The sequence below is a fragment of the Salmo trutta genome, chromosome 25 (assembly GCF_901001165.1).
Source record: "Salmo trutta chromosome 25, fSalTru1.1, whole genome shotgun sequence".
Lineage (NCBI taxonomy): Eukaryota > Metazoa > Chordata > Actinopteri > Salmoniformes > Salmonidae > Salmo > Salmo trutta.
In genome coordinates, this window is record NC_042981.1 from 31,103,117 (window position 1) to 31,128,647 (window position 25,531).

A 25,531-nucleotide genomic window follows, 5' to 3' on the forward strand; every position below is an offset into this window, starting at 1 on the left:
CCCAAGAAGAGTCGAGGCTGTAATCGCTGACAAAGGTGCTTCATCAAAGTACTGAGTAAAGGGTCTGAATACTTATGTAAATGTAATATTTTTAATAAATGAGAAAAAATTTATAAAAACCTGTTTTTGCTTTGTCATTATGGGGTATTGTGTGTCGATTGGTGAGGGGCAAAAACTATTTGAACAATTTTAGAAAACGGCTGTAACCTAACAAAATGTGGAAAAGGTCAAGGGGTCTGAATACTTCCCGAAGGCACTGTAATCCATAATGCAGATAAAGTTCCTTTAGTGACATAATTAAGTACGAAATTGCAATTTAATAAACACATAAATAGATAACATCACTGCTACTAACCACACAGATGCTGGTAAAGATAGTCTCCCATAGTGAGAGTAAGTCTACCTAAGTTCAACAGAATATAATTGACACAAAGCCAGCATCATGGCCTACTCCTCTGTTCTGATCATAGTTTAAACTTCTACCTTTCCTTAATTTAAAGTTTCTCAGCAAATTACAATCACGAAATGGATTTTGTGCTCTCATGTACATAAAGCCAATCTCTGAAATGTGCGGGGGTGTATCAAATTAATAAAGCCCAGTCCAATTGAACTGTGACGATTGACTTATCCACTCGATTCAAGTAGACTGAGCGAAAGCCACTTCTCGCCACATTATACCTAATTCGTCAATCTAATTGTCTCTTTCCTGTAGTCAAATGACCAAATCCCCCTCTAATGGCCTCATGGGTGGATTGTTATTAATATTTTTCATAATTAATAAACAGGAACATAATTTAAACGCAGAAAAAAACGTTTCTATGTCAAACGGTTTTGTTATTTTTCAGTCTTCTGTGATGTATATAAAGTGTAATATTCGGATGCAAACTCAAAATGTAATACATCTCTGACATGGTACAGGTGTCTTTTTTTTAAGCCCATAACCATGTGTGTGAGGTGGTGCATACTTTTGTTTCAAAGTAGATTTGTTAAAGACTACCAAGAAACACTGTGACCCTGATTTAGCCCACCGCAGTAAAAGGTTAAGCCAGAAATAGAACCACTTGAGGCTGTGACAATATGACTTCAGTAAGAGGTAGAGGCATGTGTTCCTAATATCCCAAATGTGTACTGATATCTATATTGACTCATTGATAACTCATTATCATTACAACTCATTGATAACTTTCGGTTATAGGCATATCCAATTTGTACGCCATACTGTAGTATCAACACCTCTAACATGTCACACCTAATGTTCTCAGATATTGACCACATACAGAGGAAGGAAAGGAGAAAGGTACAGGAGCATGTCTACCCCAGGAAGACATTTCCATAGAAGCCCACCCCATCCTGCTGCTTCTCCCCAGCCTGGTCTATCTGCTCAGGGAAGTGAGCCCCCACACACACGTTCACAGCCTCCCGCAGATCAACAGGAAGTGACCTAATCTTCTTCTCATACTCCGCCAGGGCCTCCTGATTGAGCTGCAGATAGGTGGAGGTGAGAGGTCAGAGAGAGCAGGAGAGAGGAAGAGGTGAGAGTTGAAAATGCCTCTATTTGCACTGTATAATTATCCTTTATAGATGTATATGTTATCCAAAGGGCAAGGTGGATTCATCCATGTCTTTAATTTTGGACACATGGTCAACTGGAAAATCTACTGTGTAATCTGTACGTTCATCAAAGAAAAGATTCTATACAATGTTCACACGTCAATATCTTAACTATACTGTATCTGACACAAGTTAGATTTAATCAAATGAGTGATTAGTCTACCAGTAGGCTTATAGGACCTGTTCTGTGCATGCTGAAGACAGTATACATCATGCATCATTACATGTGTTACGTCATTTACATATTGGATATTGACTGGCCTGGATGGCCATTCTCTTGAAATAACATTTATGACAACCACCACTTTATACCCATGCATGCATACGGATATGTGTAGACAGGTGTGTATGTGTATGTGCGTGTGCATTTGCGTGTGTGTGTGTGCCAGACCTGGGTTCAAATACATGTGTATTTGATTATTTGTTATTGAAATACTTACTTTCTGTGTATTTTTGTACTTTCTAATAATGTGTCCCAAATCAATTACTTATATTGGAAGTACTTGAATGTTTTTTCAAATAATTTCCCATAAATAGCCTACTATTTGAAAATGTTTTCAAATACTTGCTTAATATATTATTTCAAATAATCCTAGGACCTAGGTTCCAATGCATGGGACTATTAGTTTGTATTTGAAAATACTCTGTGTAATTGAGTATTTTCAAAAAGATGCCAATGCTTTCAAAGTGCATTTCCAAATACATTCCAATACTCAACTGCTTGTATTTTCAACCCCCAAAATATGAATACTTACTTCAAAATATATGTGAAAGTCATTTAAATAGTATTTGAACCCAGGTCGTGTGTGTGTGTGTGTGTGTGTGTGTGTGTGTGTGTGTGTGTGTGTGTGTGTGTGTGTGTGTGTGTGTGTGTGTGTGTGTGTGTGTGTGTGTGTGTGGTTTGTTTGTTTGTTTGTTTACAGTACCTGATTGGCCAGGCCTTTGATCTCGTCTAGTGTGGCCGTTTGTCTCTTCACGAGAGCATCCTGCTGAGGACTGCTGTCTGTGGACTAGAAAAGTACAGTACCAACACATGTCAATGACAGCAGAGGCTTTGTATGGCTGTGTGTGTGTGTGTGCGCCGAGCAAGCATAAATGCTTGAAGGGCAGGAAGAGTATGAGAGAGAGACACAGAGAGAGATGAAGAGAGAGAGACAGTATGAGGTATCTTGTACAGTAAACCCAGGAGGGTCCAACCTAAGAGGAGATCAATAATGTTGGGTCACAACAGATTAGACCAATTCCATCAAGTGCTCTTTACGCTGTGAAACATTAGCTACAAGCTGGGTTGACAAAAGACGTTATCACATCATAACCCCTCTCAGAGACTCATGAAAGAGACAAAATATTTTCTAAAATATGCTTTTAAACCCTCCTTCGTTGAGGTGTTCAGATCAACCTGGTTGAACTGGTGTGAAAGGAGCAGAGTAGAAGTGATGTGCTTTTGCACAGTTGGGATGACTCCTGATGAGCCAACATGGTAAACAGCTGAGGAGAACAACACCACCTCTCTCTCAGTGAGTCATCTCTCCACTCTACATGTGCTCCGTCCTCTCTCTGAGGTGAGTGAGTGCTCTACTCCTCACTCAACTCAATGTGTGTGTGTGTGTGTGTGTGTGTGTGTGTGTGTGTGTGTGTGTGTGTGTGTTCTTTTTTTGTGTGAGAGAGCACATGCACGTGGGAGTGTGTGTAAACAGAGAGGGTGGTCATGTTAATGAATCAGACACTTTTGTGTACGGTACACTTCTGTAAAAGCTCTTTAGCTCAGTGTAACCATAGTTACTCGCCTAGTCTACCACAGTAGATGGACAAATGAGAATGGAAACCATGTGAATTTCTCTATATGGATGTGGAAAGTACTGCATTAATTACAGAGAAACGTGTACATCCAGGTGTTGCCATTAAAGTATAGACCTGGGACATCTATAATAGCCAGTTGTATTTTATCTCAAAAGGAATGTACTTGCCACTGTATCAGTCTGGGCAGACTCCTCAGCCAGGTCCACACTCATTGCCCTTTTCAGCCTAAGTATAGAGAAATATATATATATTATGTTACCATTAAACTATGTAGTCTATGTCAAAGTTGTTCCAACTCAGAACACAGCAGCACTCTGCCACGTGGAAGCAATTTTGCTTTCCAACCTAAATTTAAAGCTCTGTATACTCTGCATATGAAAAGGTTTGGCATGGGCCCTCAAATCCACAAATAGTTATACAGCTGCACCCTTGAGAGCATCTTGACTGGCTGCATCACTGCTTGGTATGGCAACAGCACCGCCCTCAATCGCATGGCGCTACAGAGTGTGGTGCGGACAGCCCATTACATCACTGGGTCTGAGCTCCCTGCCATTCAGGACCTCTATACCAGGCGGTGTGAAAGGAAGGCGCGGAAAATCATTAAAGACTCCAGCCACCCAAGCCACTGACTGTTCTCTCTGCTTCCACATGGCAAGCGGTACCGGTGCATCAAGTCTGACACCAACAGGCTCCTGATCAGCTTCTATCCCAAATCCAAAAGACTGCTAAATAGCTTACAGAATCGCTACACGGATTATCTGAGTTGACCCTTGTATTTTATTTACATTTTTGCACTGTCTCTATGCTGACTCATAGGACTCTACACACTCACTCACAATGGCACTCCAACACACGCATAACATGCACACATTTATACTGACTCCATAGCACAGGGGGCTGCTGAGGACAGGAAGTCTCATAATAATGTCTGGAACAGAGTAAATGGAATGGCATCAAACACCTGGAAACCATAGAAACCAGGTGTTTGATGTATTTGATACCATTCCACTTATTCCGCTCCAGCCATTACCACCAGCCCGTCCTCCCCAATTAAGGTGCCACCAACCCCCTGTGCTCTACACACATGCCCACACACTCACATACAATCATAATTTACCCTGCTGCTACTCTGTTTATCATGTATCCTGATGCCTAGTCACCTTACCCCTATACATATCTTACCCTAGCACCACCTATCCCTGCACATTGTAAATATGGTACTGGAACTGACCTTGTAAATAGCTTCTTAATTTCTTGTGTTCTTCTTATTTCTAATTATTGTGTGTTTTTGTTTTACCTTATGTTATTTTTAATGCTACATGGATTACTGCATTGGTGGGTTTGGAGCTTGCAAGAAAGGCATTTCACTGTACTTGTGCACGTGACAGTAAAACTTGAACCTTGAACCTTGAGCCTTGTACTGTTTGTACTGTACCAGTACATCGAACAATGACAGAATCAATGAGTAAAATTAGCGGGCTTTTATGTGATTTCCATTAGCACACATTCAGCTCACCTTGCCTTGTCTGAACCTGAGCGCTTTGACTGCCCTTTCTTCTTTGCCTCCTTCGATTCACTTGGGGAGGAAACAGAGAGCGCACGTCACAGGGGGTGATTTTAATGCCATTCAAGTGAAAGCCTCACTCAGCCCATTACATGAAAACTCCCACTCAAAAAGGCGTCTTATGCAGCTGGGCTGTGTGACCGTGTTCCAGTTCATATTTCCTAAGTGAAAAAGGGTCAATAAAGTAGTCCAGTGTCTGTTTGATGAGTTAAAACAGAGGCTTTCTTATCCCTCATTCTGCTGTTTGATCACCTGGTGGCTAATGGCAGGCATTAGATAACCATCTGCCAGCTGGGGAAACTGGATAACACTCACACACACACACACACACACACACACACACACACACACACACACACACACACACACACACACACACACACACACACACACACACACACACACACACACACACACACACACACGCTCACTCGCTTACATACACACATATACACACACACTCTCTTTCTCATACACTAACTTTCTCACTCACACACACACTCGCTCGCATACACATATACGCACACACACACATACACACAGTCTTTCTTTCTCATACACACATACATAAAAGCCCACACACGTCAGACTAGCATAAACAGCCTGAGGTCCCTGAATAACCTGCAAGGATGGCTGAATAATTTATTACTTCAGTTATTGTCTTTGTAAAATGTCAAATACTTTCCCTGTCTAACACACACATGCACGCACATGCATTACACACACACACACACACACACACAAGTAACTGCCTAAATAAAGGAAACACCAACATAAAGTGTCTTAATAGGGCGTTGGGTCACCATGAGCCAGAACGACTTCAATGCACCTTGGCATAGACTCTACAAGTGTCTGGAACTCTATTGGAGGGATGTGACACCATTCTTCCACAAGAAATTCCATTTGGTGTTTTGTTGATGGTGGTGGAAAACGCTGTCTCAGACACCACTCCAGAATCTCCCATAAGTGTTCAATTGGGTTGAGATCTGGTGACTGAGAAACACCCTTTAAACTCCCTATGCTCCTTGAGACCCCTCTTTCATAGTCACTGAGATCTCTTCCAGCCATAGAGGCCAAACTAATGGGGAACTGGGCATTGTTATACATGACCCTAAGCATGATGGGATGTTCTTTGCTTAATTAACTCAGAAACCACACTTGTGTGGAAGCACCTGCTTTCAATATACGTTGTATTCCTAATTTACTCAAGTGTTTCCTTTATTTTGCCAGTTAGCTGTATACGTTCCTTATATTTGCTATATATCTAGAGATCCTGCATTTAGGAAGGCAGAAGGCTACTGTGATGTGTGTGTTGGCCCACCTCGCCAGAGTGTTGAGTTCACTGATGTGTCTCTCTGTGGCCATCTCCAACAGTTTGGCTAATCGCTGTCAGTCACACAGGAAACAGGATGCGTCAGTGACAAAGTGGCAGCTCTACCAACAGCAAAACAGACCTAGTGGAAGTTACCCCTGAAATGTGTTAGAGATCTGATAAACAGCATGCAAAATATGCTGTTAAACTTCAGACATAAATAAACTACTGTAACACAACTTTTGCCATGCTACTATCACACACTCGATTGGCCTTCCGGGCCAGGGGAGTCTATTCCCTGAGTGGTGAGGTCACAACCTGATTGACCTTTATCTGATGCAGATCCAGAGCTTATGCTAAGAGCACCCCAGAGCACCTGGCTGTGATGGATAATCAATACTGTGCTACAGGCCTGGCTCCCAGCCATCAGCTGAAGGCAGGAAGTGAGATTCACTCTGAGGTTAGTTAGGTGCATGGTGGTGGAGATTAAACAGAATCTTACCTCAACTGCTTATCCAGTACATAGATGAAATGTAAAAAGAAAGACATCCTTGAATAAGAGTATACAGTATGTTTATGCAAATAACTATCAATAATATCCTTAATATCAAACCGACTTTGGCAGGTAGAGTTGGTCTGTACTTTACTCTACCTCAGTGGCATGCTGCTCCTTCCTCTTCTTCAGCTGATCACACTGCTCCACCCACAGAGCTTTGAGCTCCACCTGCAGCCTCTCCTTCTGCTCCATCACCCTCTCCACCCTGGGGCCGGGCTCTGCCGTTTCACTCCCTCCCCTGGGGGACACAGTCAAAACGTCAGGGACCAGGCACTGGACATGAAATGACACTAGACGCTACAAGAGAGTCTGTCTGCTGACCCCTGTAATACCCAGGGGTCTACCAGGGGGCTCTACCAGGGGGCTCTACCAGGGGGCTCTACCAGGGGCTCTACCAGGGGGCTCTACCAGGGGGCTCTACCAGGGGGCTCTACCAAGGGCTCTACCAGGGGGCTCTGCACATCACTGCCTCACATGGAGGTCTGTTACTTCATCCCAGCAGCAGTATGGCTAATCCCTGTTTTTTATTATCATGCTTTGTAATTTAGTATTTTATTGTGTTTTGTATTGATGTTTGTGTTTGTATTGTGCAGGGATCATTTGAAAAAGAGACTTGGTCTCTATATGACACCCTGTTAAAATAAAGGTTCATAATAAAATAATAAGTAAAGTGCGATTGTAGGGCCAGGGTTTCTTTTCCTGATAATATGACCTGACCAGGGCCCCAAGTTTAACTGGTCAGGATACGAGGACAGGAAACACTGCTGTCCCTGGTATCAATAATGTGGTTGGCACTTTGACAGTGCATAATCATGGCTTTTCCAAGAAAGGTTACTGGGTAAGTCTCCCGAGTGGCGCAGCGGTCTAAGGCACTGCATCTCAGTGTAAGAGGCGTCACTACACTCCAGGCTGTATCACATCCGTGATTGGGAGTCCCATAGGGCGGCGCACATTTGGCCCAGCGTCGTCCAGGTTTGGCCGGGGTAGGCCGTCATTGTAAATAAGAATTTGTTCTGACTTGCCTAGTTAAATAAAAAATAAAACATTTTTTTTATGTCTTTGCAAGTTAAAATCATATCTTCATAGAGGATATCATTATCCCTCCATTAATTGCTCTACCAAAAAAAATACATGAAATAAAGAATATTCAAAATCTCCCTGAAACGAATTATTATTGGTCTAAATATAATTATCTTTATTTAAACTGGCCAACAGATAAACAACTTGATTACATTTGGTGTGTCTGCCACCACCACCTAGTGGATGAGATGGGAATAAGATGAACACAAGGCTAAAAGAAAATATAAAAATACTATTTCATTACTCTTTCTTCTTCATGGAGTTCTTCTTCTTGAGGGCTTTGAAGGTGTCGCTGTATTTCTGGATCAACTCCTCCCCTTTCTTCTGGAACTTCTTCTCCAGCTCCTTCATGTCTTTCTCCTGTCTCTTGGTGACCTTCAGGAAACTCTTGTGCTGTAGTAGCTCCTCACATGGAACTGTGGATGGCTCTAAAAGGAAAGGGGACAATATGGTTGGAGGTTGTCAGATTTTACACTGCTCCTATTTTTTCTGATATACAGTACCAGTCAAAAGTTTGGACACACCTACTCATTCAAGGGTTTTTCTTTATTTTTACAATTTTCTACATTGTAGAATAATACTGAAGACATCAAACTATGAAATAACACATATAGAATCATGTAGTAACCAGAAAATATATTTTATATTTGAGATTCTTCAAAGTAGCCACCCTTTGACTTGATGACAGGTTTGCAATACTTTTGGCATTCTCTCAACCAGCTTCATGAGGTAGTCACCTGGAATGCATTTCAATTAACAGGTGTGCCTTGTTAAAAGTTCATTTGTGGAATTTCTTTCCTTCTTAATGCGTTTGAGCCAATCAGTTGTGTTGTAACAAGGTAGGGGTGGTCTACAGAAGATAGCCCTATTTGGCAAAAGACAATGTCCATATTATGCCAAGAACAGCTTAAATAAGCAAAGAGAAATGACAGTCCATCATTACTTTAAGACATGAAGGTCAGTCAATGCGGAATATTTCAAAAATTCTTCAAGTTTCTTCAAGTGCAGTCGCAAAAACCATCAAGCGCTATGATGAAACTGGCTCTCATGAGAACCGCCACAGGAAAGGAAGACCCAGAGTTATCTCTACTTTTATTTATTTTTTACCTTTAACTAGGCATGTCAGTTAAGAACAACTTCTTACTTATTCTTATGCAGAGGATGAGTTAATTAGAGTTACCAGCCTCAGAAATTGGAGCCCAAATAAATGCTTCACAGAGTTCAAGTAACAGACACATCTCAACATCAACTGTTCAGAGGAGACTGCGAGAATCAAGTCTTCATGGTCAAATTGCTGCAAAGAAATCACTACTAAAGGACAACAATAAGAAGAAGAGACTTGCTTGGGCCAAGAAACACGAGCAATGGACATTAGACAGAGTAAAGGAAAAGCAGCCAACAAGTGCTCAGCATATGTGGGAACTCCTTCAAGACTGTTGGAAAAGCATTCCAGGTGAAGCTGTTTGAGAGAATGCCAAGAGTGTGCAAAGCTGTCATCAAGGCAAAGGGTGGCTAGTTTGAGGAATCTAAAATAAAAAATATATTTTGATTTGTTTAACACTTTTTTTGCTTACTAGATGATTCCATATGTGTTATTTCATAGTTTTGATGTCTTCACTATTATTCTACAATGTACAAAATAGTAAAAATAAAGAAAAACCCTTGAATGTGTAGGTGTGTCCAAACTTTTGACTGGTACTGTATGCATTTCATTTTTTAAAGTATATTCTGGACATAGAAGAGTCACTGGTGTTACCTTCATTGGCATCTGGAGGAGTGGAGTCCTCAGGTGCAGGATCGGATGAGCTGGGCTCAGATGGAGGGACAGGAGCTATAGCAGGGTCGGCAACAGGAGTGGACTCAACATCTGGATCAGGGGTTGGGACGACATTGGAGTTAACATCTAGAGTGGAGTCAACATTTGGGGTGGGGTCGACGTTACTGTTGGGGTCTGTACAGGTAGTAGAGTCAACCTTAGGGTCAGGGGTCAACTCTGTGGCTAGGACAGCCTCTGGGTCCACATCAGGGGTGTTAGGGAGGGCCTCAGGCTCTGGAACGTGCTCTACACTCTGGATGGGGCCAACAACAGATGGCTGAATGATTGGAACAGGTTCAGCCTCCACACTGATGGTGTTTGCGGGAGACGGTGAGTCCATGTTGGGTTCAGGCTCTGGAGGGGCCTCTTCAGGAGTAGGTGGAGTATCCTGGGTACCAGTGGTAGTATCAGCTTCCTCCAATGGAGAGGAAACTTTAGTCTTAGGCTCTAGTGAAACAGCATAGGCAAAGAGGTCAGAGAACTACAAAACAACATTACTTGTCAACCACTTTGCACTCAAACTCTAGTGAATAGATAACTTGGCCCTACCAAAAGGAAACAGCCTCCTTTACCTCTTTCTGTACATGTAGCCTTCTCTCCAACAGTCGGTATTACGTTAACAAGGGGCATCTCGTATGGGGAGATGTAGTCTGCTGATGACTGCGAGAACAGAGCACAAGAGCATCAATCCATAATAAAGACTTTATAAAACCACAAATCCCTTTTCAGTACTTAAGCTATTTTCAGTAAGCATCTCACTATGGACATGTTTTGTTGTAAAAGGACGAGGACCTTGGGAGTGAAACATGTCATTTTCACGTGGATCAATGAGTTCTGTCTTGGAATTGATCTACCTCTGTTGTCTTTGTTGTCTTCTCAGAATTTTTTGTCGGGTTGAATAAGGCATCTGTGAAATCTGGGACAGAACAAGACAATACAGAAGAAATTACACCACTTTATAGTCCTGTTTCATAATCAGTCACTCAGTGCAACACAATCAATTACTCTTAAAACACCATCTATAGGCTTAAATCTTACCTGCCCAAATTAGGCATAAGCATGCAAATTAAAATGATTTGGTGCGTTTTCTGGAAATAGGAACTGAAAGTAACTGTACTATACCTGCAAAAGCAGCAGGGATGTAGTCCTTGACCTCGATGTACACAAAGAGAGCTGGCAGAGTGAGTGGCATGTTGCTCTCACTGCGCAGACAGATGTGCTGGAAGCCTGCAGAGCACAAACCCCATGAATCAATCAGACAAACGCAGAAGCCTTCTGACTCAAGGTCTACTTCAATCAGCCTCATGCTCTGGAATTCTGGGCAGAAGTGAAATTTTAAACCCAGGTAGAAATAGGTAACAATTTACATGAAATTGCTCTTATATCTGTGTAGTAAATCTGTAATCACTTAACACTGTAACAACACCATGTTCAAACTGTGGTTTTACTAGAGTAATGACAGTGTTACTACACATAGGAGAAAGGTTATGTAACATGTTATCAAACAGACCTGACTGAAGGGCCTCGATGGGGATGATCCTGTGGCCCAGAAACTTCCCTCCCTCCTCGTGAACCACGACCCTGAGTGAGGCCATGTCAGGCAGCAGGATCTGTCCACACAACAACAAGCTTGACCCTTCTGACATGCATTCGACAAGACAAATTTGTTTGCTTATAAAAAATAATAATTGAACGAATTGAGTGATCATACCTTCTCAAAAACAAAGGGTTCTTCATTCCAAACTGGGTTAATGGCGTTCGGTGTGGTGGACCACCTGGTCCGGTACTTCTTCTTGGGGTCTCCTGGCAACCCAATGATCTCCACCTCTACGCCTGTCTTCACACTCTTGTCTGACAGGAACTGGCCTGAGTAGATCTGAAGGGAATTATGATAATGGATATACAGTGTACTGTATACTATAACCTTTAGAAACACATGTAGGCCGAGAGAAAAGAAAGAAGAAAACACAGCTGACAGCAGGCCTGTACACATATCACAAAACAGACAGGCATATTCAGCCAAGACAAACACACACAGAGAGAGAGAGAGAGAGAGAGAGAGAGAGAGAGAGAGCCTAAGGACATCAAAACAAGTGGGAGGAAAGTAGCTCCGAGCTGCAAACTACCAGCTGAAGCAGCTCTCCCAAAGTTAAACCATGAATAATGATCCAGAATGCAGTTTGATAATGACCATAACAGTCGTATAATTACATTATAACTCACACATTTTAATCCTATCATTTTTAAATGAACTGTCTAAATGCCTGCAACCAAAACCTAAAGCAAGAATAGTGAATAGTGCTGAGGTCTGCTGCTCTCTCTGTGAGGTTGGCGTAAACGTGCCTTGATGGTCAGTGTGTTGGCCACGATGGTGTCGATCCTTTCACAATAGGGGTCAAACTTCTTGTCACTACGGCGGAGGAGGTCATGCTTGAGGAGGTAGCCTGTCCTTCCGTTGAATTCAAATAGAGACATGTTGTGCTGCATTGGGAAATCTGGGGGGGAAAACGACATTTTCAGAACATTTCACAATTTCAAAACATGTTACTTCATTACTGCATTATAACACAAATTTGAGATGGATCTCTCTTTTTATGGCATGTGCAGTAGAACATTGTGCAACTCAAAGCAGTGCAAGACTGACCTCCAGTGGTGAATATAAGAAACGCTACTCACTCTCCGACTCGGAGTACAATTTCAGGAAACAAACTCTGCACGTGTGCCTTATCATGACTAACAACAATAATGGGAACAATCAGAAGTTATCACACCAGTTTGCCAGTCATAAAGTAATACCAATCCCAGACAGCTGATAGAGCTTTACCCATAGTTTGGTAGTTGAGTGCCACCATCTGGCAGCCAGCGTTCCAGAAGGGCTGAGGGCTGTAGTTGGAAGAGTCCATTCTGGTTCCTTTAGGGTAAATCCTACTCATCTGCCTCTTGTTGTATCTGGGTTGTCATGCTAAGGAAGTTTGCATTCACAAATGTGACAGAAAATTCTGATGATTTATTTGTAATTTGAGAGCAATTCAATCAAGGCTAAAGAAACAGTTGTCAAAGGATACTCCACAAACTCCACTGCAGTCTTGGAGATCATACTTTCCCCTTTGGTCTCCACAAAAGATGAGATGAGGTAGCTCTTGTTTTTCTCTGAGAGTGATCAAGCAGAATATTAGTTTCCATCAGCAACAACAACTAGATAAACAGTAATATAACATTTACTTTGTGTAAAGTTTTATATCATATAACGTTATTATTTTAAAACGGCTCCTTCTTATTTTTGTAGAGGGACAAGTTACCCTCATCTAACCCCTGCCCCAACTTAGCATCAACAAATCACAACTTACTTCGGGAGTTATCAAAAGAGATGAATTTGGTGGGCTGGATGTAGTTGACAATGGCAGACATCTCCTCATACGCTGTCACTTCCTGTCCCGCTGTACCCTATAGGAGGATAGACAGGAAGTTAGCTCCTGTCTGAAACATCTACTGACATAGAAAGAGGCTTAGAAACACCTTCTTGCCATACCTCGTCCGAGTTCTTCATCTTCTCCTCATCCTGGTCTTCATCCTCCTGCTGTTCTTCATGGTCATCAGTCATGGTTACCTCCTCCCCGGTCATGGTCACCTCCTCCCCGGTCATGGTTACCTCCCCTTCTGGACATAAGACACATACAGCCTCAATACTTACTACAACAATGTGGCTGCAACATTATCTGGAGGATTAATACAGTACAACCACCATACAATGTCATTTGGTTTGTGTCCTGTATTACACACCAGTCACACACTGGTCCTCAGGGTTAGTAGGGCCTGTCTGGTTGGGCTCCTGGCCAGCGCTAGCTGTGACTATGGGCTGCTCTGATCCTTCTGTCTTCTTGGGGCTGGCCTGGCTGGGCTTCCCATGGCTGCCCTTCTTGTTCTTGATCAGGATCTTCCCCATGAGCTCTGCTGGGCTGGGGATCTGCAGACCTGGCTTAATCTGCTCAGTCACACACACATGGGAGAAAACACACTTCAGGGAAGGAGGCCAGGCACGCACGCACACACACTCAGCTGGCAACACACATACTTGTGCTCTGTTCAGGGAAGGTAAATATTGGTTAGCTTAACACACAAATTAGTTTAGAAGGCTACAGAGGCTCATAAGAGTCAACTGTAGTAGTAATGTGAAACAGGAAAAGGTGGTGAGGGGGAAGGTTCGGTCTTTAAATTCATGTACGTTTAAACTGAGGACATAGACCATATATGTACAGTACCAGTTAAAAGTTTGGACACACCTACTCATTCAAGGGTTTTCTTTGTTTGTACTATTTTCTACATTGTAGAATAATAGTAAAAACATCAAAACTATGAAATAACACATATGGAATCAAGTAGTAACCAAAAAAGTATTAAGCAAATCAAAATATATTTTATATTTGAGATTCTTCAAAGTAGCCTTGATGACAGGTTTGCACACACTTGGCATTCTCTCATCCAGCTTCATGAATTTGTCACCTGGAATGCATTTAAAATGACAGAGGTGCCTTGTTAAAAGTTAATTTGTGGAATTTCTTTCCTTCTTAATGCGTTTGAGCCAATCAGTTGTGCTGTGACAAGGTAGGGGTGGTAGACAGAAGATTGCTCTATTTGGTAAAATAACAAGTCCATAGTATGGCAAGAACAGCTCAAATAAGCAAAGAGAACAGTCCATCATTACTTTAAGACATGAGGGTCAGCCAATCCAGAAAATGTCAAGAACTTTGAACGTTTCTTCAAGTGCAGTTGCAAAAACCATCAAATGCTATGATGAAACTGGCTCTCATGAGGAACTCCACAGGAAAGGATGACACAGAGTTACCTCTGCTGCAGAGGATAAGTTCATTAGAGCTACCAGCCTCAGAAATTGAAGCCAAAATAAATGCTTCACAAAGTTCAAGTAACAGTCACATCTCAACATCAACTGTTCAGAGGAGACTGCGTGAATCAGGCCTTCATGGTCAGATTGCAAAGAAACCACTACTAAAGGACACCAATAGGAAGAGACTTTGGTTTCAACCACTTTGTCTTTCTGAGTGTAGGTGAACAGATGATCTCCGCATGTGTACTTCCCACTGTGAAGCATGGAGGAGGAGGTGTGATGGTGTGGGGGTGCTTTGCTGGTGACACTGTCAGTGATTTATTTAGAATTCAAGGCACACTTAACCAGCATGGCTACCCCAGCATTCTGCAGCGATACGCCATCCCATCTGGTTTGCCCATAGTGGTACTATCATTTGTGCTCAGCGTATTTGGGAACTCCAACAAGACTGTTTGAAAAGCATTCCAGGTGAAGCTGGTTGAGAGAATGCCAATAGTGTGCTAAGCTGTCATAAAGGCAAAGTCTTCACTATTATTCTACAATGTAGAAAATAGTAAAAATAAAGAAAAACCCTTGAAAGAGTATATATACAGCATATATATATTTTAGCTTATGGCACCTGGTTTTCCCAAGCGGTCTCCCGTCCCAGTACTAACCAGGCACGACCCTGAAAAGGCGCGTTCAGTGTGGTATGGCCACAAGTGTATTTTTTACACCATTTTCTCCTTGCGGTAGGTCTCTTGGCTCTTCTCTGCAACTCCTCAAAGAGCTCGGTAGAGGCGCAGATCGAGTCATGCATCCTCTGAAACATGGCCGGTCTGGCTGCCTACTTCTTATCACACTGCTCACTTAACCCGGATGTCAGCCGCACCAACGTGTCAGAGGAAACACTGCTCTGTTAACCCGGATGTCAGCCACACCAACGTGTCGGAGGAAACACTGCTCTCTTAACCCGGATGTCAGCCACACCAACGTGTCGGAGGAAACACTGCTCTGTTAACCCGGATGTCAGCCGCACCAACGTGTCGGAGGAAACACTGCTCTCTTAACCCGGATGTCAGCCGCACCAACATGTCGGAGGAAACGCTGCTCTCTTAACCAGGATGTCAGCCGCACCAACGTGTCGGAGGAAACGCTGCTCTCTTAACCCGGATGTCAGCCGCACCAACGTGTCGGAGGAAACACTGCTCGATTGACGACTGGAGTCAGCTTGCAGGCGCCCAGTCCTGTTAAAAGTAGTCGCTAGAGCACGATGAGCCAAGGAAAGCCCCACCGGCCAAACTCTCCCTTACCCCGAACAGCGCTGGGCCAATTGTGCGCTGTCCTATAGGGCTCCCGGATCGAACGCCAGGCTATAGTGGCGCCTCAACACACCATGTGAACTTCTTAGGGACACTATGTTTAACAGATGAAAAGTAATAAGGCTTGTCTATGAACGGATATGACTGAGACAAACGGACTTGTCAGTTCCTAATAGACAGTCCCACTCACAGGGTACTTGTCCAGAGGATCCGTTAGCAGCATATCTCCAAATATGGTCTTACAGTAGTTAGCCATTTTCTCCTGCTGCTTCACCCTGGAAAAACATAATACAGCTTCAATGATAATCAATTATTGCCTACATGCAGGTTACAGGCTCAATCACATGATATAAATAGTCACATGATATTAAGAACCCAAATAAATGTTTGTAATGATAGGGGCACTGCTTTTTTGGTATGGCGAACGCTAAACTTGCATGTTTTTCATTTGAAAAGGGGAGTGAAATGTATTGTCTTACGAGTCCACATGGTTCTCAAAGGAGAGGATGACGGGGTACTGTGACGTCTTGAAGGCGCTTTCCGCGATGGCCTCAATCACATCCTGTCACACAGACAAACAAACAGACAGACCAATCTGGACTCTGGGGCATACTAAGTGGATACACAGCATGACTGGCAGTATCAACACAACTCTATCAGACCCAGCTAAACGAGCTGGAGGCAGGCCAAACATCATCAAGGCTGGAGGAAATCCGTGTTTGACAGTAAACTATGCTAAGGCGTTTGGTTTGGTCTGTGTGCCAGTTAAAGTGGAGCTCTGGGTGCCCTTAAATGGCAGTGTTGAGTGAGGGGCCCAGGGGGCGTATGGTGTGGTGTGCTAAGGCTGCCGTGCTGCACGCGGGCTCCAGTGCCCAGGCCCAACATGACACTCTGCGCTGTGTCTCTATTGACACCTGCTGGCAGAACCACAAAGGAAGCTGTCACTGTGAGACGTAAAGCAGGGGCCACTTCCTGGGGCACTGTTACTGTAGGTGCTTGGGTCTGGACTACCGTTGTGCAACAGTAACAGTCAGGGTCCGGCATTAGTGACACTATCTCTGTTGTCTGTGAGTCTTAATGAATCAGGGCTGTGTTTATGGGGACTGCAACAGTGGTCACAATGGGTCAATGGTGTACATTTAGTTAGATGCTTTGTCTTTGGTTGGCAAGCCCCATATTGGATCAGTAGGACTATTCTCTAGCATTGAGGCTAAGGCTAGAATCCCCCAAAAAGAGGTTGTATATTCCTTTGAAAATGTATGAATATTTGGTTTACAGCACTATTGCACTGTCCAGCACTGAGAGATGAGGGCTGACTGACACCTGACCTTGAACAGAATCTCAGTTGTCATGGTGAAGCCGTGGGTGATGATAGGCTCCTCATCCGGTGGTTTCCCCTTCCAGCAGTCCAGCTCCAGGCAGCGGCAGCCGGCCAGCAGACACTGGCGGTACATCTCTGGAGACGACACGCCGGAAAACTGACCAGCTGCGGAGGGATCACAACATTTTTGGGGGGGTCATTTTACACTTTAGAGACACTCAAAGAGGCATTTAAACCACAGTCTATAAGATTTCCAGTCATTTCAATTAATGAAATAACCAGAAAGGATTGTCAATGATCATTCAGCCATTGTCTTCCTGTTGCTTCTACTACTAGCTCTGGGCTCACATTTTCTGATAAGAAAAATAGGCATTCCCATTTGCATTGCTCTGAGTAGCCTTTGATGCAACCTTGTGTACCATAGCTTTGTTGAAATGTGTGATAGTTTAAAGACTGTTCTCATCTCACCTGTCAGGTATGTGTTATGGGAGGACTTGATGAGGTAGTGGGGCAACGGTTGGCTCATGTCCTGACACTTGGCCAGCTTGTCCAGTATGACCACCGATGTCTCTGGCCCCATCAAGTAGAACAGCAGACCTTCCGGAGAAATCTGACCTGTAGAATAAGATACCTGTACATTATAACAGTGTTACACATCTCTCTTCTATAAAACACTGGATTTAGAATACAGTAACAATTGGGAATACAGTGTAGTATTCCCAAGACAACTGATGAGAGGCTTGAATGTAGTTTAAATTGACTGAATCGGTTCAACTGTTGTTGTACACTCGTAGAGAAAAGGGTTACAAGGCTAAATCATGTGATGATTTAGGCTTCTACGTTAGTTCTCCTGTCTGACCTTTAGTAATCAAACTGTATTTATGCGTCTCTTACCCCTGTTGGAGTTGGAGGCGCAGGGCTCGTACTTCTCGATAAGGGCCTTCACCTGGTCAGGTCTGAAGCGGGGGAATAGCTCCTCATTGAGGCGCGAGTCACGCTGCTTTTCGTTGACGAACTTGGCCAGGCTCTCCTTGGTCATGTAGGGCTTAGCCTTGGCAGAGCTGGAGGGACAATCAGCCGTGACAATCACATCAACAGCATCTTACATCAGCCAGGGCCCAGACAAACCCTGAGGCAGGGAACTAATGCATGAGCTGGACACTCGACCGACCAACCATTGAGGAGAGCATGATGACAATTACACCTGGCATCACCTCATGCCTGTATTCTCCAATTGGTAAGTATGAATGTTACTTACTAGGATGTGAAGATCTCATAGATCTCAGGCCGGGGACAAAGACTCATCAGGAAGAGCTTGAAAGCAGCTTCAGTGAAGACGTCCGGCTTCATAGTGTCACCCTGAGAGAACACACAACAGCCTGTCACATTATGTCACTTCACTGAAAATAATTCATGATACACCTTAAAAAGGACTCCGATAAGTACTAGGGACTACATGGGTGCAGACCCCAGAATTGTGACTGTTGAAAAACACAGGGGTTTCTCTCTGACCTTTCCTTTGGGGAGGTGTGCTGAAGCTAGAGCTCCCTCCACCCTCTTCTTATCAGCCGGAAACATCTTGTAAATACTGAGGATGGAAATAAAGACAACTAATGAGAGGCTTGAATGTAGTTTAAATTGACTGAATCTCTTCAACTGTTGTTGTACACTCGTAGAAAAAAAGGTTATTCAGCTGTCCCCAAAGGAGCACACTTTTTGATTCCAGGTAGAACCCTCCATGTAGAACCCTCCTATGGGGACAGCTAAAGAACCCTTTCAGGTTCTAGATAGCACCTTGTAGGTGTTAAACCAATTCTACATGACATTGTCTGTGACTCACTTTTTGACAGGGATCTTGCCATCCTTATTGGTCTGAAGGGAGATGCGGACATACCTAGGATGGAGAAGGTTTATCAAAAAAAATATGCCATCTAATTTACTGGCTAACAGCATAGAGAGAGACCGGACCATGTCCACTCACATTTTCTCCATGAAGACTTGTCTGCATGCGTTGTTCCTCGATGGGTTGTAAGCAATGGACAGGATATCAGCAGCCCAGTTCTACAACATCACACCATAGCTGCATGAAATAGCTGTCTGGATTTACTGCTTGTCCTGATAATATTGTTTTATTTGTGACCACTAGGGGGCGTAGAACTGATCTGTGCTCCAGGAAGAGAGAGTCACGCATGTTGACTGTCTATCAATTGTTATTTTCATTAGAGTTTATTAAAACCGGATATTGTAGTCGTAAACTCAAAAAGAGGGTAAGGACAAAGGCTTCTTTGTGGTGGAAATAAAGGCTTATAAATTAGTGGAGGATAGAGTTGCAGAGCTAGTATGGAATCAGGCAACGAATATCACTTAAACAAATGTTGGTGGTAAGGTGATGCTGATAGGTATGTAAACATCGAGTGTAAATTTGCCTATATATATATATATATATATATATATATATATATATATATATATATACTGCTCAAAAAAATAAAGGGAACACTAAAATAACACATCCTAGATCTGAATGAATGAAATAATCTTATTAAATACTTTTTTCTTTACATAGTTGAATGTGCTGACAACAAGATCACACAACAATAATCAATGGAAATCCAATTTATCGACCCATGGAGGTCTGGATTTGGAGTCACACTCAAAATTAAAGTGGAAAACCACACTACAGGCTGATCCAACTTTGATGTAATGTCCTTAAAACAAGTCAAAATGAGGCTCAGTAGTGTGTGTGGCCTCCACGTGCCTGTATGACCTCCCTACAACGCCTGGGCATGCTCCTGATGAAGTGGCGGATGGTCTCCTGAGGGATCTCCTCCCAGACCTGGACTAAAGCATCCGCCAACTCCTGGACAGTCTGTGGTGCAACGTGGCGTTGGTGGATGGAGCGAGACATGATGTCCCAGATGTGCACAATTGGATTCAGGTCTGGGGAACGAGCGGGCCAGTCCATAGCATCAATGTCTTCCTCTTGCAGGAACTGCTGACACACTCCAGCCACATGAGGTCTAGCATTGTCTTGCATTAGGAGGAACCCAGGGCCAACCGCACCAGCATATGGTCTCACAAGGGGTCTGAGGATCTCATCTCGGTACCTAATGGCAGTCAGGCTACCTCTGGCGAGCACATGGAGGGCTGTGCGGCCCCCCAAAGAAATGCCACCCCACACCATGACTGACCCACCGCCAAACCGGTCATGCTGGAGGATGTTGCAGGCAGCAGAACGTTCTCCACGGCGTCTCCAGACTCTGTCACGTCTATCACATGTGCTCAGTGTGAACCTGCTTTCATCTGTGAAGAGCACAGGGCGCCAGTGGCGAATTTGCCAATCTTGGTGTTCTCTGGCAAATGCCAAACGTCCTGCACGGTGTTGGGCTGTAAGCACAACCTCCACCTGTGGACGTCGGGCCCTCATACCACCCTCATGGAGTCTGTTTCTGACTGTTTGAGCAGACACATGCACATTTGTGGCCTGCTGGAGGTCATTTTGCAGGGCTCTGGCAGTGCTCCTCCTGCTCCTCCTTGCACAAAGGCGGAGGTAGCGGTCCTGCTGCTGGGTTGTTGCCCTCCTACGGCCTCCTCCACGTCTCCTGATGTACTGGCCTGTCTCCTGGTAGCGCCTCCATGCTCTGGACACTACGCTGACAGACACAGCAAACCTTCTTGCCACAGCTCGCATTGATGTGCCATCCTGGATGAGCTGCACTACCTGAGCCACTTCTGTGGGTTGTAGACTCCGTCTCATGCTACCACTAGAGTGAAAGCACCGCCAGCATTCAAAAGTGACCAAAACATCAGCCAGGAAGCATAGGAACTGAGAAGTGGTCTGTGGTCCCCACCTGCAGAACCACTCCTTTATTGGGGGTGTCTTGCTAATTGCCTATAATTTCCACCTGTTGTTTATTCCATTTGCACAACAGCATGTGAAATGTATTGTCAATCAGTGTTGCTTCCTTAGTGGACAGTTTGATTTCACAGAAGTGTGATTGACTTGGAGTTACATTGTGTTGTTTAAGTGTTCCCTTTATTTTTTTGAGCAGTGTATATATATAAATATGACACTTAAACATTTGAAGTTATGTTACATGCAGTACGGGCAGTATGAGCTCTGGTTATGTCATGTTGCTGTAAAGAAGATGGAACGATGTAAGGATTATTAGTGTGTATTACCTGTGTCACTTTCTCCTTGTAAGCAAAGAAGTTGTGGTAAGTCAAATTCACCATGTCAGGGCCTGTGACAACAGTCAGGGTTTTGACTAGATGGTCGCTGTTTGGAAAATCCAGGTTGAACACATTCCTGACTTTAGGGTGCTGTTGATGAGAAAGGACAGACACTTGTAAAACCTAATTGTTCCTATGTACCTATGTTATCGCAATGTCTGTTTGGAGAGAGGGAAATGAGGCCTGCTGCACCCTGGTGCCTGTTTTCCATACACATGATGCCTGGGAGCTCAAGCCTGACCAGGCAAATCAGTGCATGCAAACTCCAGACCAGAGCTGAGAAACATGAGCGCAGCAGCTCAGCAGAGGAACTGGGGAGTTACTATGTCCTCAACTACTACAGTACAAACAGATCAATGATGCTACAGCATTTGTTTTGATACAGTATCCATGGCTTATAGAAGAGCAACTGCTCTCCTTGACGGCAACACACAAGACAGGCTGCATAGATAGATGGCACACCAGCTATGGGGATGATGTTGTTTATCCCCCAGGGAATAGCTGTGACCTCCCCCAGTAGTAGGAAGTAATGGCTGCATACTGAAACTCTCTATGGAGACAGCTCAGTGTGGGAGAAAGCAGTGGGAGAAATTCAAACTGTCAAACTCAATCATCTCTCTACAGCTTGATCTGCAGCACAGAAATCACACAGCTGGGCTCTCACTTTGGCTGCAATCACATCACTAACACTGTGTGTGTCTGGGTGTGTGTGTATGTGTGTGTGTGTGTGTGTGTGTGTGTGTGTGTGTGTGTGTGTGTGTGTGTGTGTGTGTGTGTGTGTGTGTGTGTGTGTGTGTGTGTGCGCGCGCACTGGCATTGTGTTTATTGCTGATTTTGCTATGCAAATTCCCCCTCAATTATACAACACACTTCAGAATGCATGCAGAGGTTTTTACAGACAAACAGACAGAGAATGGTTGTATTGAGTGGATCACGCAGCAGTGAAAGCATTATAGCTCTTACATAATGGTACTCACTTTAGGAAGTTTTGCATATTTTCCTGATCTGGTATCTCTGATGTTTGCAACATCCAGGAACTCTGTCTCCTAGGAATGGGGAATTATACAATTATAACCCAGTGAGTGTACAAAACATTGAGGACACCTTCCAATTATTGAGTTGCACCCCCCCCCCCCCCTTTTCCCTCAGACTAGCCTCAATTTGTCGGGGCATGTTGACTCCAATGCTTCCCACAGTTGTGTCAAGTTGGTTGGATGTCCTTTAGGTGGTGGACCATTCTTGATACACACAGGAAACTGTTGAGCGTTAAAAACCCAGCAGCGTTGCAGTTCTTGACACAAACCGGTGCACCTCGCACCTACTACCATACCCCGTTCAAAGCCTCTTAAATCTTTTGTCTTGCCCATTCACCCTCTGAATGGCCCACATACACAATCCATGTCTCAATTCTCTCAAAGCTTAAAAATCCTTCACTACATCTACACTAAGTGGATTCTACAAGTGACATCAATAAAGGATTCACCTGGTCAGTCTGTCATTAAAAGAGCAGGTGTTCCTAATGTTTTGTACACTCAGTGTAAAGTAGAACCCACTGCATACTGAGAAAACAAATTATATCTTTCTGACTATGATAAAACAATTATTATTTTAGGATTGCATCAAGAGATAGGCTGCACCCATATTAAACTGTAATATGCTTTTCTATTACTTGCATGAATATTCTGTATGGAAGCTCCCACACTGTAAGCACACGTGTGTATTTAAGCCTCAGTGGGTATCAGAATGTACTGCAGACCAGAAGGTGCCGAGATAGAGGAGAGAGGGAAAGAAAGAGCAAAAGAGAGAGAAAGCGCTACAGTAAAGAGAGAGAGAGAGAAGAGAAGCCCGATGAACATTGTTCTGAATTCATCTTTGCAGCGCAGCAGGCTGGTAAAACCCACATCAGCTTCAATCAATACAATCCACAAGGCTGCTGGGACTGTGAGGCGCAATGCAACGTTCTAAACCATTCCTCAGCTAAATCTAATTGACTGTTAACATACAGTACATTGTGGTTACAGCGGTTGAGGCTCTAAGTCATCCCACAGTCTGACGGACCCCAGTCTAGAGCTGTGGAGCCTGAGACAGCCAGAACACATTTCATATGGTCTGGATTTAACACAGAAGGATCTAATCTGCTCAACTAAGCAACCAGGCATATTTTATAAGGTGGCAATATTTACTCACTATAACCCAATTATTTGGCAGTAATTATCTCATTGAGCAATGACTCTTCTGTTACCTTACCTTGCTTTGGTTAGTCCAGTACAGGTAGTAGCCCTTAGGGTCCATCTTCATGGTGACAGGCACAGTCTTGGTTGACTCCTGATTTGAGGAGAAATACATTTTGAGATATTGCAAACCTTATGACAGAACGTATACTTGGCCCAGCTGGTTTTGTGACAGAGCTATAGCTCGGGGTCTTGAGGACAGACCACTTCTATTATTTATGGAGGCAACACTGTAAATTGTAATGGATGTTTTACATCACTGGAGTCTTTGTAAATGTAATGTACTTTGGAGAGATCTATGATTCTCATTCAAAGTGAACTAATTAACTTGTTTTCAATAGAAGATTTTCTCCAGGGATTTACTGCACTTTCAAGAGTAGCCAACTCACCTCTGACCATTTGGTAAACCTGTCTCCTTTGACCAAGTAGAGTTTGACCTCTGGTGGCTCCAGAGTATATCGTCTCTTGTCCATTGTGTTGGTCCCTCGATTGTCTCCTCTCCTGTTGTGTGACTGGTGGAGCTGACCAGTGACTGATCAACCCTACCTGTACTCTCACTGTGCCCTTGGAGAGCTGTACTGTAGATACAGTCAGACACAGGTAGGGATGACAAGGGAGGAGGCACCCCAACAAATATGCATTGCAAATGAGCCCAGCAATAAAAATGCCATTATTTGACTTGGTGAAAGGATTGTCAGAAAATCTAACTTAAATAGTGTAACACTGAATGCACAAAATGTTTGATGATGATATGAATTAGTATTCTTTTTTTTTTAAATCTAATTTATTTTGATCACCCCTTGCCACCGGCAAATAATGAGTGAACTTCCATGGACCTGGGCTTGAATTTCGTCTTAATGTTTTTCCTCTTCTCCAGACACATATTTTACAACACAATCACAGCATGCTGCTGGACATAACAATCAGTTCCCAAACGTAGACTGTATACTGTACAATATTGAGAGACAATTGGCAGGATGCTTGTTCTATCTGTGATGGATTACTGATCTAAATGGTATATTGATTTTAATTTGCTTTTAATAATGTGGCGTAGAGAAATGAAATGTACTGTATCATGTTAGATGGCCAGAGGTGGCACAGAGGGCTCTGATTAATGCTGATTCATTGCTTCTGCTTTTGACTGTTCCCTGTAATTTGTGTAATATGCAAATATCCACTTGAGAGCAATACTTTAGGAAAATTGCATAGGGATAGGAGGACCCAAGTTACATAAGGACAGGAGTGTTTGTGGTAGGCCTAATAACAATGTCTTACTTACATTAGATCAAATAGAACATTATATTAGATCAAATACCACATCATTCACACTTTTCAAGGGGAAACTTGATGTATGGCAATATTTCCAAGGCAGCAATAAAAGCATACAGTATGTACAACATACAGTATCCAGCATTTACACTGTAGAGTTTCTAAGTCAAAAGTACCTGTATGTGATTCATGACCCAAGCTCAGCTCAGTTACCCCCTACCATTGTGTCGCTGAGTCATCATAATGCTTTGGCAAATGTACATTATAGCAAGGGGCATTGGTAGACGCCATGTAATTAACCTAATGTATATCCCTCTAACTGCCCTGAATGCCTCTGCTGATCCTACAGTTATTGTATGCAGTAATCATGTGCCTATGAACCAGATTTATGCTGTGAGCACTGAGGAGGTGTGCTCTAGTAGGAAGACCACAGGATGCAGCTCATCCTGCACTATCATAAATAACATGAGAATATCTACTTCTGCTAAGCTTCCCAGTAAAGCAATGAAAACAAGCAAGCATCCCAGAAAAGTGCTCAAAATAGCCCATGTTAACAGATGTAGCTTAACAAAGAAGGTTCATGCAATTATTAAC

The 25,531-nt window shown here is 43.4% G+C and overlaps 1 protein-coding gene across 1 annotated transcript; it reads right to left on the bottom strand.

Annotated features, from left to right (window-relative positions):
* Nucleotides 1–970: 970 nt before the first annotated feature.
* plcb2 (phospholipase C, beta 2) lies at nucleotides 971–24,219 on the bottom strand. The gene is made up of 32 exons (XM_029713667.1): nucleotides 24,058–24,219; nucleotides 23,685–23,762; nucleotides 22,415–22,483; nucleotides 21,387–21,527; nucleotides 19,186–19,265; nucleotides 19,045–19,098; nucleotides 18,717–18,792; nucleotides 18,463–18,563; nucleotides 18,099–18,265; nucleotides 17,673–17,819; nucleotides 17,212–17,369; nucleotides 16,363–16,445; nucleotides 16,074–16,158; nucleotides 13,520–13,721; nucleotides 13,269–13,396; nucleotides 13,087–13,183; nucleotides 12,805–12,889; nucleotides 12,564–12,688; nucleotides 12,083–12,234; nucleotides 11,451–11,615; nucleotides 11,250–11,349; nucleotides 10,862–10,966; nucleotides 10,594–10,655; nucleotides 10,312–10,399; nucleotides 9,680–10,186; nucleotides 8,168–8,351; nucleotides 6,940–7,081; nucleotides 6,297–6,361; nucleotides 4,928–4,987; nucleotides 3,579–3,636; nucleotides 2,538–2,621; nucleotides 971–1,482 (listed from the first exon to the last, which is right to left on the bottom strand). Exons 1-32 carry the CDS (start codon nucleotides 24,139–24,141, stop codon nucleotides 1,312–1,314), a joined length of 3,903 nt encoding a protein of 1,300 aa, XP_029569527.1. The 5' UTR covers nucleotides 24,142–24,219; the 3' UTR covers nucleotides 971–1,311.
* Nucleotides 24,220–25,531: the final 1,312 nt, after the last annotated feature.

What these genes read in the sequence shown, in the direction of transcription:
- plcb2 (XM_029713667.1), bottom strand. Translation starts at nt 24,141, where the DNA reads ATGGACAAGAGACGATATACTCTGGAGCCACCAGAGGTCAAACTCTAC. An exon ending in CAAGTCTTCATGGAGAAAAT is followed by an intron (nt 19,099 to 19,185) that starts GTGAGTGGACAT and finishes TCTCCATCCTAG; the next exon opens with GTATGTCCGCATCTCCCTTC. An exon ending in ACTGCAGTGGAGTTTGTGGA is followed by an intron (nt 12,689 to 12,804) that starts GTATCCTTTGAC and finishes ATGACAACCCAG; the next exon opens with ATACAACAAGAGGCAGATGA.